Source organism: Xiphophorus maculatus, chromosome 4 (assembly GCF_002775205.1).
Source record: "Xiphophorus maculatus strain JP 163 A chromosome 4, X_maculatus-5.0-male, whole genome shotgun sequence".
Taxonomy (NCBI): domain Eukaryota; kingdom Metazoa; phylum Chordata; class Actinopteri; order Cyprinodontiformes; family Poeciliidae; genus Xiphophorus; species Xiphophorus maculatus.
The window spans coordinates 10,007,447-10,028,072 of NC_036446.1; the positions used below are offsets into that span (position 1 = coordinate 10,007,447).

The 20,626-nt window shown below is 38.1% G+C and overlaps 1 protein-coding gene across 1 annotated transcript in view; it reads right to left on the minus strand.

Annotated features, from left to right (window-relative positions):
• LOC102235279 (insulin-like growth factor 1 receptor) overlaps positions 1 to 20,626 on the minus strand; it is a 52,734-nt gene that overhangs the window by 6,690 nt on the left and 25,418 nt on the right. Inside the window, exons 3-18 of the mRNA XM_023332383.1 lie at positions 12,794 to 13,097; positions 12,148 to 12,284; positions 11,603 to 11,747; positions 8,349 to 8,557; positions 7,997 to 8,123; positions 7,580 to 7,815; positions 6,314 to 6,481; positions 6,038 to 6,239; positions 4,453 to 4,757; positions 4,196 to 4,329; positions 3,669 to 3,828; positions 3,479 to 3,575; positions 2,259 to 2,329; positions 1,957 to 2,186; positions 1,763 to 1,870; positions 1,177 to 1,339 (exon numbers count right to left, since the gene is read on the minus strand). Coding sequence (XP_023188151.1) covers positions 1,177 to 1,339; positions 1,763 to 1,870; positions 1,957 to 2,186; positions 2,259 to 2,329; positions 3,479 to 3,575; positions 3,669 to 3,828; positions 4,196 to 4,329; positions 4,453 to 4,757; positions 6,038 to 6,239; positions 6,314 to 6,481; positions 7,580 to 7,815; positions 7,997 to 8,123; positions 8,349 to 8,557; positions 11,603 to 11,747; positions 12,148 to 12,284; positions 12,794 to 13,097 — 2,796 coding nt within the window. The remainder of the gene's footprint in view (positions 1 to 1,176; positions 1,340 to 1,762; positions 1,871 to 1,956; positions 2,187 to 2,258; positions 2,330 to 3,478; positions 3,576 to 3,668; positions 3,829 to 4,195; positions 4,330 to 4,452; positions 4,758 to 6,037; positions 6,240 to 6,313; positions 6,482 to 7,579; positions 7,816 to 7,996; positions 8,124 to 8,348; positions 8,558 to 11,602; positions 11,748 to 12,147; positions 12,285 to 12,793; positions 13,098 to 20,626) is intronic.

The following is a 20,626-nucleotide window of genomic DNA, read 5'->3' on the forward strand; positions in this document are numbered from 1 at the left end:
GAAGATTCCATGCAAGTTTTACAGACATTTAAAGCCACAAAGGCTTTTAAAATTGAAGTGCACAGCAGTAACTACAGTGGTCTAGATGCTTTCAGACTAAGAGGTCACACAGTTCTCTCACAGAATAAATAAACCTGAAAGCATCAGCTCAGACACATAAAAGATGCAAGAACTGGATGTGGATGAGCGCATGTTGATGACGATGATATAAAAGTTTCAAAGTAGGGATACAAACAATTAATTTACTTATGATTGTCAATTATGGTTATTCTGTTAAAATTAGTTCCAATCAATTAATTAATAGTACCCACTTAGATATTCCTTCTGTGTTGTTGTTTGGCTGCTGTCCAGAAGACAGCGCCACTTATTAAGCGGAGCCAGATACAAAAACAAATATGGCAGGGCCATGCCAGAACGGGAAAGAAAAACAGTCCAAGCAGAGTTTAGTGCATGATGGAGCGTTCTCTTCATGTGGTTCTGCTTAGAAATATGAACACTCTACTGCAAGTTCCTTTAGTTTCACCTCATTTAACTGAGCTGCATCATGAAGTAGCATCAACTTCTCAACCAAAAATTACTGACGTGCTATAAAGGGGATGATAATATAACAGAAAGGTGGAGGGCATAACAGAAAAATTGTAACACGATGGGGGAAAGAAACATGGTGTCAGTAAGCACGGTTGATTTTGAGAACCGTCGTGACTTAATCCACTTCATGGAGCGAAATTTTAACTTTTCTTCAAGCACAACTACACACAACTTCTACATGAATATCTCTGTTCATGGTGGATTAAGTATTTTACATATATTGTAGTTCTCATCTTTTATTCTTCAATTCAGCAATTAAGAGGTCCCTGTTTTGTTATGTTTTGTACGTGAATATAAATTTACAATTTTCTGCTTATTCAGTCAGCATACAATGAAGCAAAATGTTAAAATTTAAGGATCTTGTTAATTCAGCATTTTATGAAAAATTTTGCCCTTCATGTTATGGAAAGAGTCAACCCTCCTGATTCAAGAGGAAACTCAGGTTTTTAAGAAAATGGCCACTTATCAATTAACCTTTAAGTCATTAATTGATAGCTTGCATCCCTACTTCAAATATATCTCTCACAATTTTATTTATATTCAACAAGCATGTGTCAGTGCATCTGTGACTCCTGAGCATGGACATACCTCCGATCTTTACGGTGAAGTCTTCAGCCACCATGCAGTTTCTTGCAGCCAGATCTCGATGGACAAACTTGTTGGCGTTGAGGTAAGCCATGCCGTCCGCAATCTGTCCCGCCATCTGAAGCATTTTTTTCAGTGGCGGGAGAGACAGGCTGGAAACCTGTTGCTGCAGACAAGAAACAGGCGGCAAATCCATCAGAGGGTTAAAAGAATCTTTAATGGTAGAATTCAGCTTATCCGTAATTCATTCAGGGACACAGCAGCAGGAATCTAAACATACACTCAAAAATAACAACAGGTTGAGAGAGTACTACGTGACAATAAAAGTGTTTCATGCAAAGCTCTTATTGAAACATTATGGAAGCAATGTGGGATTGCATAAAGAAATGCTGTTATGACAATCCAAATCCTTCCAGAGTCTGTGGTAAAGATGCCTGGACCAAATTACCTGCAGGCTGTTTGTACAAACTGAAATCACTCAGTGATTGATGTGGATTGGCTCTCTTTTTACTGAATGATTTTGTAAATAAAAACTTGCAGCACTATTTCTGAATTAAACAGAATCAATATTTCTGTGCAGCTGTGGTACCTCTTTGGGACGCAGGGAGCGAAGGTAACTCTTTAGGTCTCCTCTCGTCATCAGCTCCATAATGACCAGGGTGGGCTGGCCTTGGGAGACCACACCAAGAAGGCGCACCTGCACAAAAATCCCAAAACAAGTTGCAATTTCAAACTCACTTTCCTGACATCTCTACAGTATCCTAAGGTGTTGTTTGTACATACCACGTGATGGCAATTAAACTCTTTCATAACAGAAGCTTCATTGAGAAACTCGATCCGCTCCCTCATGCTGGCTGACTCGTTTACAGTTTTTACAGCGACGAGGATCTCTGGCTCATCTTTGACCACACCCTTGGCCACGCCCTCATATACCATCCCAAACGACCCCTGACCGAGCTCCCGGCAGAGGGAAATCTTCTCCCGGGCCACCTCCCACTCGTCTGGGACATACACTTTAAAAGAAAATTGTTTTCCGTTAGCAAAAGTCTACAATGATAGACATCCAGCACACAAACGTCACTTACTTTCTGCTGCACTGAAGTACTCGGGGTTGACAGAGGCATACAGGACTCCGTTCCCAAGCCGATCGCTGTTCCTGGGAGAAAACAGCGAGTTGGTTTTAGAAATTCACAAGTTATCTCCTATTCTACCAAGATACAATGCCTTTAAAAAATTTACATCTCTCTTAAAGACTTTCATAGTATGCAATCACAAACATTAATGTATCGTATTGAGATTTCATGCTCTAGATTAGGTCTGTCGCAATAAGCAATAAATCAATCAAATCACATGAATAATTTAAACGCCCTTGATCATTTCCATTTGAATGGAAGCGATCAAAAACTACAAAAACTGAACGACAAAAATCTTCAGCCTGGTGCATTTGTCTCAACTAGCCTCTTTTTTGAAGGACAGTTTTGTTTACAAAGATTTCCATCCATCCATCCGTCTGTCCATCCATCCACCCATCCACCCATCACACACGCTTATCCCATTGGGGTACCAGCACTTGTCTGGTGCTGGTGCCCATCTCCAGACAGGTGCCCATCTCCAGACAGGGTACACCCTGGGCAGGTCGCCAATCCATTGCAGGTACAAAGACTTCGGTATCCATTTTTATTTGATGCTTCAATTATTTTATTTGTTTATAAAATAAACAAATATTTTATTTTTCAAATATTTAAAATTCCAGCCCCAGTGTTAAATGATTATTAGATGTTGAAGTTTATTGATCTTTGAAGAAGTGTACTTGCATTACTATGCCATTATTATATTATACTACTTGAAAATGGTCACAAAACAACATTATCGTTTACCACAATAATGACAGGGACAATTAATTGTATGGCAAAATTTGTTATTGTGAAAGGCCTATGCTAGATCAACATAAAGTAGTGTATAACTGTGAGAGATATACAGTTTTCCAAATTGTTACACAATAAAAAATCTGATAAGTGTGACATGCAGAACTTTCAGGGATATGAATATGATTTAAAAGCAATGTATGAACCGGCCTTTTCTTGACAAAGAAAAAAATTTAATGTGCGGTTACTGAAAACAGAAGTAAAACAAAATCTAAAGCTACAAACACAAAATGCAGCCAAAGGAGAAATTCCTTTGGCTTCAGTCTGGCCTGACTGAACTACAATATTATTTCTTTGTTTTTGCCACGAAGGACTGCAAAACATTGGGAAAACAAACTAATTTTGACTTGTCATATCTAAAATAACTGATATGCACACACCTTTTCTTGTTGAAGACCACCAGCACCAACACCAAAGCGCAGATTATAACGATGGTCAAGATTGGAACAAAGATCATAGCGAAGACGCTTTCAGAACCTGTTGACACGAACATTTTGATGAAACGGACTGCTAAGGTCTCTTATGCATTCATTTTTGAAAGCAACAAAAAAAAAAGACTGTTTTTCTTACTTTCAGAAACATAGAGATTCAGGGTGGGGGTCCAAGAGCCATTGCCAGCCAGTGATGTGGCTCTCACCCTGACCGAGTAGTTTCCAGGACTGAGGTTGGTCAGGCGAACGCCTTGCTGGATGCGATAGAGTTGTCTAGAAACACACTCATGCTTCTCGGCCTGACAGACACAAATAGAAATGGAAACACAGTTTAAAGTAGCATAATAATGGCAACATTTTTCTTCTGACAGGATGTTTTATTAATGTAATGGAGCTGTGACTCAACTTCAATCTGATGGAGAAAGACCTAAAGATCAGGGTGATGGCAAAGAGAAGCTCATCACCAGATATAAAAAAAATAATCTATAACAATATGAGTGGAGACATACAAACACAGTTTAAAAGTTGAAATGTAGATAAAAATGTTTCTACTGATTTTGGAGTTGGGTATAAATACTTTTTGACCTGCAATTTTAATAAACCATAAATGCACAGCAACTAGCTGTTTAACTAAATTGTCAGAAGCCTTCATAAATGTTGACCTACCTCTGCAGCCAGTTTGAACTTGATCTCGTACATGAGGATGAGACCATTGGGCTGGCTGGGCTCTGGCCAGCGCAGAAACACCCAGTCCTCATGGCCCTCCCAGCTCACTGGGCCTGGGATGTCATCAGCCTTTTCTGGAGAATGAAATGCAGAGGATAATCTTGATTTTACCACGTCTTAGTATTCCGGCAGAACTAAACAAGTACAAAAGTTCCAGTCAGAAACTGTCATGGTGTTCATAACCGTTCAGTTCTGACCTGCTGGCTTGGTCCTGGAGAAGACGAACTCAGCCGCGCTGCACTGCTGAACCTGCCTGTTACAGGCATGGATGTCGATGCGGTAAACTCTGAAAGGCTCCAGGCCGGTTATCTGCAGCTCATGGTTGGTCACCTTGTCATCCATGACCTCGTACTCTTGTTCGGTTGGTTCTGGGTCAGGGATGGTGCTGTTGCCGGCGCCCTGAGGGGGGGGAATTGCAGTGCTGTTGGCGTAAAGATGGAAGCGGCGTGAACGGGTGGAGTTGGCGATGCCAAAAAGATCTCTGCGACGCCGATCTGGAGGCCTGGAGGTGGAAATAATAGAGAAGAAAAGCACAGTTTACGTTTACTGACAGCAAGAGAGACATTTACCTAAGTGGGTATGTGTTACTACCAATTTGACAATTTGAAGGTGTCAGTTGCTGACTGATGCAAAGTCAAATTTCTTTTAAGTTATATTTAATATATAAAGCATTTATATATCAAATGCTTTATAGGTAATTTTGTTACCTGATTGTGCTATAAAATGGCATTGTGTGCCTGGAAAATACATAACACCGCCCCTTTAATGACATACAATGGAACAGCTGATAAAAGCTGAGTTATAGCAAATGAATAAATTATTTAACCATAATAGCAAACCAGAGGACTTTCTCCCCAATATTAAGTTAGTTATCTGTGAGTGCATTCTGAAGCAGAAAGAAAAATTTATGTCTTGTAATGCGTTGAATTGTTATATTTTGTGTGCACAAACATAAAAGACTAGTGAGTCATAAGCTGCTAGTAAAAGAGAAAGTAAAATAGATTATTTTTTATGTGATCACTCTCACTACCTGCTGAATTTTTCAAACTTTGATCGATGCAGAGAGGCGTTATATTTGGAGAATGTCTTCGTTGTTTTATTATAAACATTTTATCATAAAGGTGGATGACTTTTCAATTCATCCAGAAATGAGAAGAAAAGTTGTTGTTGTTCACGTCACAAAAATTGGTGATTGGAAATCTGCTAAAACATCTCTGACTGCTGCATTTCTAGCAAGCCTGGCTTACTTTATTGCTATTTGGTTAAATAGGTTGGAAATTATCATTGTCTTTTATCATTACCTATGAAAAAAGGTTGCAGGCTTTTCTTTTTTTTAAGTAGTGGGGAAACTTCAAGCTGCAATCCCATTAGTTTTTCTCTTTAAGGAAAAACTTAAAAAAAAAAAAAAAATCAAATAAATAAATAACTAAAAACCAGAGATGATCTGATTTCCATAGATGGAACACACGGTTTGCTTGAGAAGAACTAAACAGGAAAATGTATCTTCAGAGTCACCTGATGTTGATCTTCAGAAGCAGACACGTCCAACTCTTCCATCTGTTTATGCCAAGCATACGGAGAGCTAATTTACATCAACTGGACTGAGACGTGTATATGTTTGTGTGTGGAGACCGAGAGCAATAATGTGTTGCAGATGTTTTTGGTTCAAAGTGGGATGCTGCAATCCTGAACTCTGACAGGAGCCAAAATTTATTCCAGAACAGTAAAAAATAAATCAAGTTAAAACCGCTCTACAGTCACATCACAAGATAAGTAGGTTACCTCGGTGTAAAAATGGTGTTGTGTAGGAAGTTTTCAAAGACTTTTCGGTAGGAGGCATCGGCAGCTTCAGCCTCCAGGGCTTCAGGCGATTTGGGGCAGGGGCAGCAAGGACCCTTATCTGCTCCATCAGGATCTGGTTTAGTGGGCTTTGTATCCTCTTCTTTGTCTCCAGTGGCAGCAATCCTAATTGGGATCTTTAGCTCTGATGGAAGGAGAGAGAAGTTTGAGTGTCCCATCGAGTTGCATTCAGCAGAAAGCCTTACGGTAAACAGCTACCTTTAGAGCAGTAGTTATGCTGGTACAGTTCCTTGTCTTCAGCTTGTTGCTGCCACTTCACCCAGTAGTAAGTCTGATTTCCGTTGGGTGAGACAGGGGGCGACCAGCGGACCATCAGCTGCGTGGAGGAGTTAGAGTAGGCCCGCACATCCTGAGGCATGGAGGGCGCTGATAGAAGAAAAGCACAACTTGAGGAACTGTAGGGAAAGCGCTCTCCTTCAGGCTGCCAGGGCAGCTGTGTTTTTCTGACATCACAGCACTGCTATGTCTTTACACTGCAGCTGGATTTATTTTATGCAGTCCTCCGTCTCATCTAATTGAATTATAGATCTGTAAATCAATATGCTGCTCATTGCCTTTGAGTTGCAGCTGTGTTTATTTCAAAGATCCTTCACTCATCTCCGAAAATGTGTTTGAATAAGTTTCTGACAAGAAGCTGTAATGTCTCTAAAAAATATCCCATGCAAAAAGAATATCTGTTTACCTTCTGCAGGAGTTTTTTTTTCAGGTTAGAACCAGAAATGGGGTGATCTGTAAGTTGTGATGATTTGTTGTACTGTTACACCTAATCCCAGGTGGATTCAGTCTTAGGCTAGGCTTTACGGCATCGCAATTATATGATTAGGACTGTTAGCCGCCTATTCCCATAACTACACTCTCTGGGTGTTAATTGACATGAAAATGGCTCAAGATTAGGCTGTAGTGCAGTCTGGGGGTCACCAGAGGGCAGTAATCGCTCAAAGAAAATGAAAGAAACAAGCCTATAAAAAATGAGAGGGTATCCAATTACAGTGGTGTGCCATACAAGAGTGTGGAATAACAGAAATAATATGCATCTCAGTAAATTAGAATGTCATAATAAAGTGTATATATTTTAATGAATATGGCTTATAGATAACAAAAATGTGAAATACAGCTTCTCACAAATCACATAGTTACACAAGATCAATAAAAAAGGCAGTTTCTATATTGAAATGTCATGGCCATGGTATGGAAAGTTAAGTGGAGGGAAACTGTAGTAAAAAATCTGAGATACTGATGAAGATAAACTGAAAATGTACAAAAATATTATTGTTTCAGTGCCAATGCTTTAGTTATTGCAATTTTTAGTTTTTACAAATTTTGTAATTAATCTCTTTCATTAAGGCATGAATTTGGCTCCAATTGTAAATGACACATATTTTACAAAATGACTAAAAATACAGACATACATTCCTCGCAAACCTAATGATTGGGCATAAAAAGGTATGAAATAATCGTTCCTACCAGCAGGGCTGGTGCGGATGTAGACCACTTTGCTCTTGGCACCGGGCATGTGTTTGTCTTCCACCATGAGGGTGATAGCTTTGACAAAAATGGCGTATTGTGTCCAGGGTTTCAGGCCGGAAAGAAGAACACCAGGGTCCTTTTCCTTATCTGGCCTCAGTTCCACATCCACCATGTTCCAGCTGTTGGAACCGCAACCATCCTGCCCTTCAAACTCTGTGATGTTCTGGAACGGCCTACAAAGAGGATCGGTCAATTCATAATCTTCAGTTAATTGCCCAAAGCGGCAGAAATTCAACATATCCAGAGAAGAATTAAACTTTTGCTCTAGAACTAATCAAAGCGGGTTTGTTCAACATTTTTTTCCTGCACCGAGTCGTACTTTAAGTTGGGTTAAAACAGCAGTGAGCAACTCACGCCTCCTTGTAGTAGACTATAAAGCTGATGAGGTCTCTATAATCAGGAGGTCGGTAGCGCTGCCATGTCAGCTTGATCCTCTTGTCACTGGTGGTGTTGGATGTAAACCGCAGGATGGTGCTTTCACCTAGGAGGGCAGCAAATAGTAAGACAAGCTCACCTAAAGCACTTCAATCTAAAGTAAGCTGCAATTAGTCTTGCAAAGAGTATGTCGCTCTAAACCCTGACATATGGTGCAGAGGGGGAATGAGTACATAGGAGGTGTTTGAAAACTGCTCCTAAACTAGAGTAAACTGGACATAGCAATTTAAATGTTTGTGGTTTTTGGACGGAAGTTCGTTTCGACTCTTACAGCTGGCTCTGTCGCCATTGTTTCGGAAGTCTCTCTCTTCAAAGCGGCCCCGGACGCCCGTCTTGTCCCACATCTTGCGGATCTCGGACATACACAGCTTCGGGTTGGCTCGGAAGAACAGCTTGCCCACTTTTATGGTTAGGTTGTGCTGCTTCCAGTCCCAAAGATACTGGAGCTGCTGGTTGTCGAATGCTGAGAAGGCATACATGCTGGAGGGACAAACCAGATAAACAAGATAGGGAATGCAAGTCAGTAACATGGTGCTTCACTCTAAATTTGTGCTTGTAATGAATCGTGCCAGACTGAAAGCAAACTCTCCTTTTTTCTTTTTTTAACTCTTCAAATATACCTTTTTTAAGTTGGAAGTTTATTGCAAACAGACAAAATCACCTAGTAAGTCATTTTATTAAACCAGACAGGAATTTATGAATCACTGGGTAACATCCAAACATCAAGGAATGAGTGTAATGTGGACCTTGGGACAGTTGGACTCCAGTGAACTCAAAAGACAAACAGATGAAGGAGGGGTGAAGGCCTCACCACGACCTTAAGAACCTTTCCAGGCACTGCTGGAGATTATGCTGGATTCAAGGACTGTGCAGACTGTACAATCAGGCAAAACAGTATGACTACCACCATGCAAAGTGAATAACACACTCATACCACTTGTTAGAACAAGTGAAAATTCTGCCTTCAAACTCTGTCCTACAAGCAGAGAAGTGGAGGATTTGAGGGAGTTTGGATCAAACTGTGATGACTAAACAAGTGGACCAGAGAAAACCTGGGTAAAGACAAATCCAGCTTAAGAAAAAGTATCTTAAACATGATGCTTCTCTAAGTCTATTGCTGTGTTTATGCTAAACGGAATCATGGCCAAAAGGTTCAACCTTGATTTACTTAGACTACAATATAATCTACAAGCATTTGAGAGACCTTAAAATTATTTTTGCACAATTTATAATGGCTTGGATATTTTTATTTGCAATTAAAGGTTTCCGTCTTGCCTCTCTATTCCAGAGCCCAGTGCTGTCACATGTACTGCATCTCTAATGTTGCCGTTTTTTTTCTTATTGTTTGAATTTTTAAAGAACGACCAGTTCTTGGCAATGTCACTGTTGCTTCATATTTTCTCCAGTTTTCTCCTGAGTTTAAAATGAGAAACCACAGCCACATCATCAGATACAAAAAGATTTTGTATTTCGCTTTGTGTTCCTCCCTTATATTTCCTTCTGAAAAATGTCAGTATTTCAGTCAAGCTGTGCAGGATATAAATCAGGATTAGGGCTGAAATGACTATTCCAATTAATCATGATGAATAGAATTGAAATAATTGTCAACTAATTTAGTAATAGATTAATAGATAACTCTAGTATACAGGTTCAAAAAAAGGATGTGTTACAGTAGGCTGTAACATATCCAGAACTGGTCAAAACAATATATATATATTTTGCATTTAAGATAAAAACTTCTTTGTAAATAAAACTATGCTCCTCAAGTGGCATAGTTTTAACTTTGCCTAGTTCAAATTCACTATGTTGCTGCATTTTAGGCAATGAAAAATCTGTTTCCTTATTTAAAAAAGGAGTTGAATTATTTGGTTATATGCATCACTAATTATTTCCAATATGATAAATGGTTAAATGAAAAGTTTGCAGAATGTAGCAATTTTTCATGCGATTAATCATAAGAATAATCAATTACTAATTGTTGCAGATCTAGTCAGAATCCAAAAATAATTATACACTGTATGAATCATTTCTAAATATTGTTTCATTTCATGAAAATTGTATTTTCAAATGGCTGTTTGCTTTTTCAGTAGCCAAAAAAAAAAAAAAAAAAAAGGTTAGGAATGCTTTAAGAAGCACAACACTTTGACTTTCCCTCCAACTTTCCCAGATCTTAATCCAATCAAGCATCTGTGGAATATGCCGGACAAACAGGTCCCAGGAGAAGCCACCTAACAACTTACAGGAATTAAAGGATTTGCTTGCTAACATCTTGGTGCCAGATACCACAGCTTACCATCAGGGGTCTAGCGGAGTCCATGTCTCGACAGGCCAGGATTGTTTTTATAGGAAAAGGGGGGAGCAAAGTACTATTAGGCAAGCGGTGAAAAAGTTATGCCCAATCACTGTATGTGCCATTAAAAATCAGATGATCAAGAAAATTATTCTAGTTTGTTCCACAGAAACTAGAGAAATACTTAAAGGAAAAGTTGTCAGGTAGTAATTAGCAAAACTGCAATTGGACAGTTTCAGTAAATCTAGTTGGATTACTGCTTACAGTGGAAATCTTATAACTTCACCTATAAATCCAGAGGTTTCTGCAGCTGGACCTTCTCTGAACCACTTGTGGACCTCACTTGGGTCTGTACCATATTCAGGATATGCTATTTACAGGAGAATGTGAGAAAAGGTATTCTGGTTTCCACTTGTGATTCCAAAATGGCTGAAGACTCTATGCATAATTGTTCAGGACATCTAGTAAGATGTACATACAGTACAGACCAAACGTTTGGACACACCTTTTAATTCAATGAGTTTCCTTTATTTTCATGACTATTGACATTGCAGATTCACACTGAAGGCATCAAAACTATGAATAACACATGTGGAAATATGCACTAAACAAAAAAGCGTAAAACAACTGAAAATACCCCTTATATTCTAGTTTCTTCAAAGTAGCAACTTTTTGCTGTGATTACTGCTTTCCACACAATCTGCATTTTCTTGATGAGCTTCAAGAGGTCGTCACCTGAAATGGTTTTCACTTCATAGGTGTGCCCTGTCAGGTTAATAAGTGGGATTTCTTGCCTTATAAATAGTCATGAAAATAAAGAAAACCCATTGAATTAGAAAGGTGTGTCCAAACTTTTGGTCTGTACTGTATATTAAATCAAATTAAGGAATCCTAACAGTTTTTTTTTTACATGATGTCAGTTTCTTATTCATGTTTGTATATTGAAAGTGCCTGAGTTGTGTACGGTATAATAGTGTAACAGAATAACTGATATCAATTACGAAAAACAATTAATTAAAAACTAAGTAATAAAAACGTGAAATCTAAGTCTTTAGAAGACTCCAGAAAAGAAGCTGTCCATCTACATATACCAGAAAAACAAAAAATTATAATGACTAAAACAAAGTAATAAAAAAATTATCAGACCACTCCCAACAAATAAATGCGAAATGTAGGCTATTGGGTAAAAATCAAAGTTCTGCTGGTTTGATTAAGTGTGTGTTGAGTGGTCCTACTCCTCATGAAGGCTTTCTCCATCGATGTATCTCAGACTTCGGAGGAACGCCAGTGAGCTCAGGGTGTGTGAATGTCTGATCCGGACATAACCAGTCACCCTCTGGATCAAACCTGTGAAACTCTCCAGCTCTGCCACCATGTTATCTGAAAACACACGCGCACACACAAACACACAGAAGTTTTAGGACATTTTCCACTTACTTGCAGACTGGATGTGCATCTCAGACTTAAGTCATTGCACAAGCAATACTTGCTTCTAATCCTGTTCTGTTATTTCAGGTGAATCTAGTAGCAGCTTATTCAGTAATTAGCAGAACAATTCAGGAAACTAAACGTATTCTTCCCTCAAAACTTAAAAAAAATTGAGTTTTTTTGCGATGCATAAATTGGTTCAAAAAGGAGTCCCAGTTTGTAAACTTCTCTGCCAACTTTCCTATACTGAAAATTAGAAAATCTCATTGGTGTATATTATTTAAACTCAATGATAACTTTTACATCAACCCTTAAAGTAAAAATAAATGAAGTGTGGTGCTGCAGTACTTACGGCCTCTGCGGATGGTGATTTGCAGGTCGCCCTTGATAACAGTGCAGCCTTTGAGAGACTGAGCAGCATCCACAGAGTCAATGACCTTCCCGTCACAAACTTTATCGCACAGGCCATCGCAGGCGGTGCACGACATGCTGAGGGTTACACAGGCAGGTAAAAAGGGAAAGGTGGTAAATGTACACCATCACTATACACTTTGGTAGTCTCCAAAGCTCTCATTATTTCTGCTCATTTAAGATTTTTTTGTTCCAACTTCACAGATCACAAACACTCAAAACTTAGGAAACTAATGTGAAGAAAACCCCTTTTAGGGGAAATTATAGCCCGTAGTGTGTCTTTCAAAAATATTTAGTTACAGCTAGATTATGAAGAACGGGTAAAAATAAATTAGCTACTAGATTCATAAAGTTGGTAAAGAGGAAACCTTGTAGCTGAAATCGCAACAAAATATATTTTTTGTTACAAAGTATTAAATAACAGAGTGACTAAAAGTGTAAGAAAGATTTTACTTTTTAAATTTATTCATGATACAATTGTGTTCTGCACTGCATATACTTAAAATCCACAAAAAAAAAATTTGACGTTTGTGGCTATAACGTGACAAATTGTGAAAAACTGCACTGCAGGGTTAGCTTCAGTTTACCTGTCAGGTGTGGATCGCGTGTACCCAGATGGACAGTCAGGCATACATTCTCCCCCGTGGATGACGAAGATGTCAAAGTCTGGAAGGTGCACTTTAGAGCAAAAATCAGCACTGATGCAACGCCAGCCCTCGAACCTGTATGTGCCTGGAGGGCAGTCAGCCACACATCTGCCGTTGTGGTAGTAATGCACACATGCGGCGCATGCAGTGTCGTCGCCCGGAAGTGAGCAGCTGCCCAGACACTGAGGATGGCAGCACTCACCGTCAGCTGTGCACACTCGCCTTCCACACTTTTCAGGACACTCTGAAGTAAAAAGTACAGAGAGAGGGGGGAATATTCAATTATTAAGAAAAACCTTTTCTGCATGAACATGTCGAGTTGAGTTTATTTGTATGGCACATTTCAACAATGAGGCAGTCCCAAGTGATACAGTAAACAATTATGAAACGTGCAATAAGAATTACATTTTGTCAAATGCAACCATCAAAATTATTAAGCAAATATCAAAGATGTTTATTAATGTCCACTTACTATTAACCAAACACAGCTCTAAACAGATGCCTTGGTTTAAAGGAACTCAGTGTTTCAACATCTTTGCAGTTTGTTTTTATGTTAAAAAAAATGTTAAAAGAAACAAAAACTCAGAGCAGGCATCAAAATTTGAGAACAATAAAAAAGCAACAGGCAGGTGCAGGGACAGCACAACTGGTGTGCACTCCCTCATGCCCATTTCAATGTGTCAATTTTAAACCTAGCTTAATCTGTCTTTCCTATCACTCTTACTGGGGTATAAAAAAAACATATTTAAAATAAACATATGAAGGTTAGCTTGGTGGGGGCTGAAGGATTGGGAAGGGAGGAGTAAAGCCTGGTGGCCCACCAGGCTAATAATACACTGGGGGAAACCATGATATGGAGAAAGGAAAACACAGACACAATTTTACATTTTCTTTCTTTAGTGTGTCGCCCCTTTGAACAAAAAATAAATAAAAAAATAAAAATAAAAAAAAATCAAAGGGACATTATAATTGATGGCAGGTGAACTAATTAAGGCACACAAAATGAAGCATTGGCAGATGTAAATGCTCACCATGTTTAAATGAAGCATGAAAGGCTTACAGGGAAACAAAATCTAAAACTGCCCTTTAAACATCAACACATAGGGTAGGGATTCACTCATCTCTAATATCAGTCAGTTAAGAGGTTCAACATAAAAGCTGAAACATAAGCTGTCCTGCTCAAACTCCTCGCAGGTCAGCTATGATTATCTGCCACAAAGAGAAGCTAACAGCTAATTAAACAAAGTGAATTACAGCATGGAGTTATTCCTGTTTGTTCGTCTGTCAGTTCTGTGAGCTATAAAGCAAGAAAGAGGCATATCGGAGCGTGGAAAAAACTGGAAGAACTAATAAGCAATCGTTTTTTATTGTCAATTTTTTAGGTCAGCCACAAGCTGTGTTTAAACACAAACTAAACAAAGGGAAGTTTGTAGGAACTGATGCTTAAAGGATGCTATTGCATGATAGAATGGTGGTTACAACTTCCTGCCTCCATCAAGCCTTTCAAACAAAATAAAGTCTACAAACGAGATATGACGCACGCTGCCGCCTCCTGTTAACGTGGTATAGTTTTATTCACTATGACTTATTTAAAACAAATGGAGTTGGATTAGTTATACGAACATGAAATACAATATAGAAAATCAAGGATTTTGTTGGTTAATGAATGAAGATCAATTGGGCCAGTTTTATTTGCAACAAGCTACAGTCAGAAAAAAAACTTTCCTAAGCAGAAAAAGTTTACACCAATATATTCCAATAATTACTAATAATTCTCTAGATTGTTATTTTAGTGCAAAATAGTAATTTAGAGCAAAAGTTAACTTGGTGAGGTGACCTATTAAGCTTCCTTGAACATGTTAGGATAAGTGTATTGGTCATACAAAACATGGTCATTACATTTTGAGCACAAACTCATTCTGAGATAATGAGATTTCAGTCTGCTCTGTTCTGCCTAATATGAGCTCCTTTCAAAGGAGCTGTTTTAGGGCCTCCTGTCACTTTCAATCCAAATAAGCTTCTACTGGCCACATCCCCCCCAACTCAAAGTTTACCATCACATGTGAAAATGTCTGCAAACAGATGTGCAATTATACAACCACACATCTTTGAAAAGCAGAAGGATAGCGCCCTGCACAACCAACAAGAATGCAGTAAGTGGTTTCTAGATGGTAACAACAACAAAGTCTTTTCCAGCAGCCATTGTACAGAGCACACATCTGTACAACTCACTGACCAAACAATGCTGAAGCTTTGCTTGGGTTGCTAGGTGACACAGCTGGTGTTGCCTGTCAATTGTGACTCAACAATCGGGAGATTTATGAAACAGCTAATTTTCTAGACACCAAAAAAAAAAATTTATTTATTCGTTCGTTAGGTTTTTTAAGTCCTTAGGCTGTTTTTAGAAGCAGTTGAGAACCAAGTGGAAGTATTAAAATACATCTATTTGCTATAGATTTTGTTATGATTTATATTTAGAAATACTGTCTTTCTTTGTGAGGGGATGACCCTCAGCCCCTCCTCCTGACTGACTCTGAAACCAATCAGAACCTCCAGACTGCATGGTCTCACCAACCATTCAGGGGCTGTTTGTGCTCAGCAGGAGGAAGCCAGTGCTGCATTTTCTGGCACAGAGTGTTCTTTCCCTGAAACAACCCCCCCACTTTCCAACCCCGGACTCCATCTCATCCTCTGACCTCTTCTGATGAGGCAATGGCTGGCAGAAAGGTGTCATTTATTACAAAGCAAAGCCTCGGCCCCACAGAGAGAGTTATGCTGAATCCCTGTGTGAAGTTTGGTGCAGGCTTGAGCAGCCGGTCTGTCGCCCTCCTAAATACAACCCTGACTGATAGTGAAGGTCGGAGAGACGTGGATGGGTCACAGAGTACGCAGCAGTGTACAACAGCCTTCCACCGGACGCCTTAAAAATAATGAATTCCAGCTTTTATCCTCCTTGCTACACTGCCATGCACTTTCGATAAGTACTGCAGTCTTTAAATTTTCTGGGCATGACGTTGTAACAGCTGTATGGGAGGGTTTGAACACCCAGATCAGTCCAATGGGACGTGGGTTGAACTTTCTGAGGTAGCCCCAAAATAAAAGGCCAAAGATCTATAAAATGGAGAAGATGAAGCTTGGATTTGAAGGGGGCTCTGATCTAAAAACTTTGTATTTCATCACAATGTAGTGATGAAAAATGCAGTTTTGATTTTTGAAAAATGCAGAAAAACTGCATTTTTCATCACTGTATTTACTGTGATGAAAAAAATAATAAAGATTCATCACAGTCTTTTAGGATATAAGTCTATCAATGCACACATGAGACTATTAATTTAAATGCTCTCTTTCTGTACCATTTTAGCACAAGTAGTTGTTTTATGATCAAAATTTTATTGCAGACAGATTTTAAAATTCTCCAATATATTTTTATAGCATTTAATAGCATTGAACTCAAATTTATCAAATAAAAAGAAAAATGTTGTAGTTGGATTCCAATTTGGTAGTATAGTAAATAACTATTTCAAAACTTCTTCAGGCATCTGGGTTAGCTCAAGTCTGTTGAAAATCTATATCACTTACATTTGTCAATCAGGCTAACGTATGCACGAGATTATTTTAAGCTTTTATTTGCAAAAAAAAAAAAAAAATGTTTTAACAGACAGCGGTCCCCAACCTTTTTAGTTGGGGGTGTACTCCGATATTGTTTTGTTACTCATTCTGCTGCAAGTTGGCTCAATGTTGACGCACAAGATGTAACCGGTAAAATCCGGTTTAGGATTTTCAAAATAAAAGATCCGGAAGTAGTTCATTATTTCTTGCGCGGCCCAGTACCAATTTGTCCGGTGGTTGGGGACCACTGGTGTAGGACACCAAAATTATAATTCATGACAATGTTTTCTTTTCAGTGAATGTAATTTGTCTGACTTTTATTTTTGTTTCAAAGGAAAACTCATGGTTGCTGTGAATCATTTCTTTCTCTCTTCTCTTCACCTGTCTTACATTTTACCTTTATACTTTACCTCAACAAAGACAAAAATATAAATACATAAAACTAGTACTGAAAATCAGGTTTTAAAATAGGAGATACCCACAGTATAAGCTGTGGAAAGTTACTAGACACAGCAGATTGTCCCTGTGTTTATGAAGCTTGGTCTACTGGACTCCATTCTGGTGAGGTAAGCACTTCCACTAACCTTTGAAAAAATCCACAGCTTAATAAAAGAAAATACTCAGAATTAGGTGTGAAAGTGCTATATTTTAATGAATAAAAGTAGAAGATGCATGACATAGGCCAAAATATATATTCAGCTTAGGGTATTTAATTTGCAAAGGAACAGACTGTGCTTCACATTCTGTTGAAAATGTTTTAGTTAGTTTGAGGGTATGACTACTATCAGTGCTAATCCACAAGGAATGTGTGTAATGTGGCAGTTCAATAATAACTTTCTAATCCTATTATTTTGTCTTTGTTTCTATGACCTTTGCTAACCGGGACCCTAAAAATCTAGACTTATAAAGCACATGTGTCACATAAATGCACAATATTTAAATCATGTTCACCACATTCTTAACCTCAAGAGCCTTTTATTGTTCAACATTTCTGGATCAATAACTAAAACGATAATGATCACCTATCGATGGTTAAATAATGTTACAGTTTCTGCAGATCTGTACAAAATAATTTTATTGATACCCCATGATGCAGGATTTGTTTAACTAATGTTCACTTAAAAGAAAACAGTAATAGTGCAAATTAATAAGTGCAGTAATAAACTAGTAGTTGGAAAAAATAAGCCTTTATTCAAATGTAAAACTTGCAAAATTACAACACAGACAGAGTACGTTATTTTATTTGTGCAATAAATCTGGGTTATCCTGCAATCTAGATAAAATTAACCTTGGGCCTAAGTAAACTGCTCCGTATGTAAACATCTTCACCAAGAGTAAGTTGAGTCATACCTGTGCTTAGAAACTGATGACAAAGCAATGTTTTAGGCAATCAAAGCATAATAGTGGCTTATTGAGCCTAGTTAACCCTCGCCTTGAGGTTAACACACAGGGCAAGCTACCATCATATACAGTATATACAATATCTACATGTAGTTATAGCAGTGTGCTAAAGTTTCAGACACTAAAGCTCTGCTATAGTAGTGGTTATTTAAAAGTTGCATCAATGAAGAGAGCTTAAAAGTTTCTTCTATCCATTCGTTTAACATCAAATTCTCAGGGTGTGTAATAGAGATCCCAGTTGTGAGCAAAAAAAAATAAATGCATTGCATTAAAACAACAAGACAAACTGGCTGGAAAAATACAACCAGTCAACAGCCAAGTGGCAGGAAAATGTCTGGGCTTTTGCATCAAAACAGATCTTTTCCAGACGACACTTGGCTCAAAAAATGTGGAACACAGAAAAAATATATCTTCACAATGGTAGTTTACAGTAAATATCTTGCTGGTTTATTCATCAAAACTGACGTTTGACCTGCCTGTAAAAGTTAGGAATGTAAAACCCGTCTGTTTCCTAATCCATGTTTTTCAGCTTTTGTCCCTAGTTGTGATAAGGCATGCCCCACACAGGAAAAACATTCCTATTGTGACAACCCAGGCTTTAGTAGTGTAGAATACACAAAAACAGTCGAGAGCAGATGTCTAGACAGATGAGAGCACAGTTGATTCAAAAACATTGATAAAGTGTTTTATTTTCCTTCATTCAAGCCAAACTAACCTCCAATCCAGTGGTTTAAATAACAGAAGGCTATACACTGACTTCTTATTTGTAAGAAATATTCTGGTCAAGTCAACAATGTTTTTATAATGGTTATTTTCCTAGATAACAAAGAAAACACAATACACCAATAATTGTAATTTAAGTTTAACTCTAAAATGCTTTGCAAATTAGAGATGAGGAATGGGACATTTTCCTGATCTGTGTTTCTCTGAAAATTAAACTAGTGTAATAGTAGAATTTCAAATGTGTTAGCGGGAACAAAAACATGCAGAAGCCCTATCTGACAGTTCACAATCCCCCCCCTAGGTAATATTAGGCCACAATTTCTGACAATTTTCTCAGTATTACTTTTGACTAGATCACAGAAGTCAAATCTCATAACAGAAGATGTGAGTGGGTCTTTGTTTGTCTTTGCGTCAGTAATAATTTGCACTAAGTTTCAGAGTCCTTATATCAAGCAATACATTCACTATTGTCTATAGTGCAAAATATACATGACTTTAAACCTTGGTCAGGGATATTCATACTTTTGTGTGAGGATAAGTAAAACTAAAAATGTTGCTACTTTCTTTAGACTAAAGAAAACTTGTTTTTCAGATTATTAACAAATGTACAATATTGTATATTTTGAAAATGTGTATTTTGATCGAAAATAAAAAAATCTTTGTTGGTTTACTGAGGATTTACTCTTGCATTACTTTTTACTTATTTTTCATTCACAAGTTTGTCTACAATCAGGATGCCTCTGGTTGTTGACAGTTGTACGTAAAGCTATAAGAAAATATTGAACTTTAAAACAATAAAGATATCCAATTACTACCAAAATCAAATAGAGACTAGTGAATTGCAGCATAACAAGCTAAAAATAACTGAGGTTTCCAGAATCTACAACAGCATTTTCTCAACTTTCTATACTTAACTGTCATCCCAGTGTCCCCCAGTTCTCAAGCTGTATTGGGAAATAAAGTGCTCCAGTACAGAAAAGAAACTTGATAATATACTGAAAACTCAACTGTGTTCATAGCCTTATACAAAGCATGATCTGTTTTGGCCAGACTGCGAGTCTGTGTCGAGTGTCGCTCACAGACTCAGTCATTCAAGAAAAAGTCTAGCAGAAGTGTGTTTGTTTGTGTGAGTGGTGTCTGCAGGCCAATTCAAATGAGCACATGAGTCTGGATGCATTAGCAACATAACACGACTGACCTCAACTGTCCTGTTTACGACGCATACCTACAGGTAACAGACATCGCAACAAACTGGCCATTTCATCAGGGGAAATGGAAGACACAAACCACCATCCAGCCAAGTCTGACAAACAGACTTCACACAAAGTGCTTTCAGCAATACAGACAACAGAAAATAAGCAGGCATCAATCAGGAAAGTGTTTGTGTTTGGATCTCCAACATCCGTGAACAATCCAAATTGCTATATTTCTTAACATAAACAGACATTGTGCCAAAATTACAAAGTGCTTCCCAGAATCATTTTTGGTAATGTGATCTCACTGAGAAACTTTGGCAATGTTTCCAAGTCAGTTTGCTAATTACTTTATCAACGTGTTCTTTATAGTTTCTGAAAACTTGCAAAGCATTTGGATGGTTGAAAGTAAAAAAAATTATCTGCTGTATAGTGTTGATTTTTTTCATACAAATGACTTCTCATGTGTCTTATTAGTTTAACTACAAGGAGTTATTTATTTGAAGCAAGAGGCATAAAATGCAGCTATAAAAAGCTAAAATTCAACAAGGAACCCAAAAAACAGAACTACTTCTAGATCTTATACTCACAAATGTTACTGACTATGGGGATGCGTCTGTAGCTCACTTTGGGGGTTTTTTTCACCAAGCTGGTTCAAACCTTGAACTGGTAGTACTACCAGCAGCTTTGGTGCAGAAAAAGTGGTGCTACTGCAGCACTAGTTCTTGGCTTAAAACTCCCACAAGAGGGAAGGGCTTTCATTAAAACTTAGAGGGGTCTTTAGAATGTTGTGAACACTACATTAAATACTCCCAATTTACTTTTGATTTTATTTGCCTAATTTTAG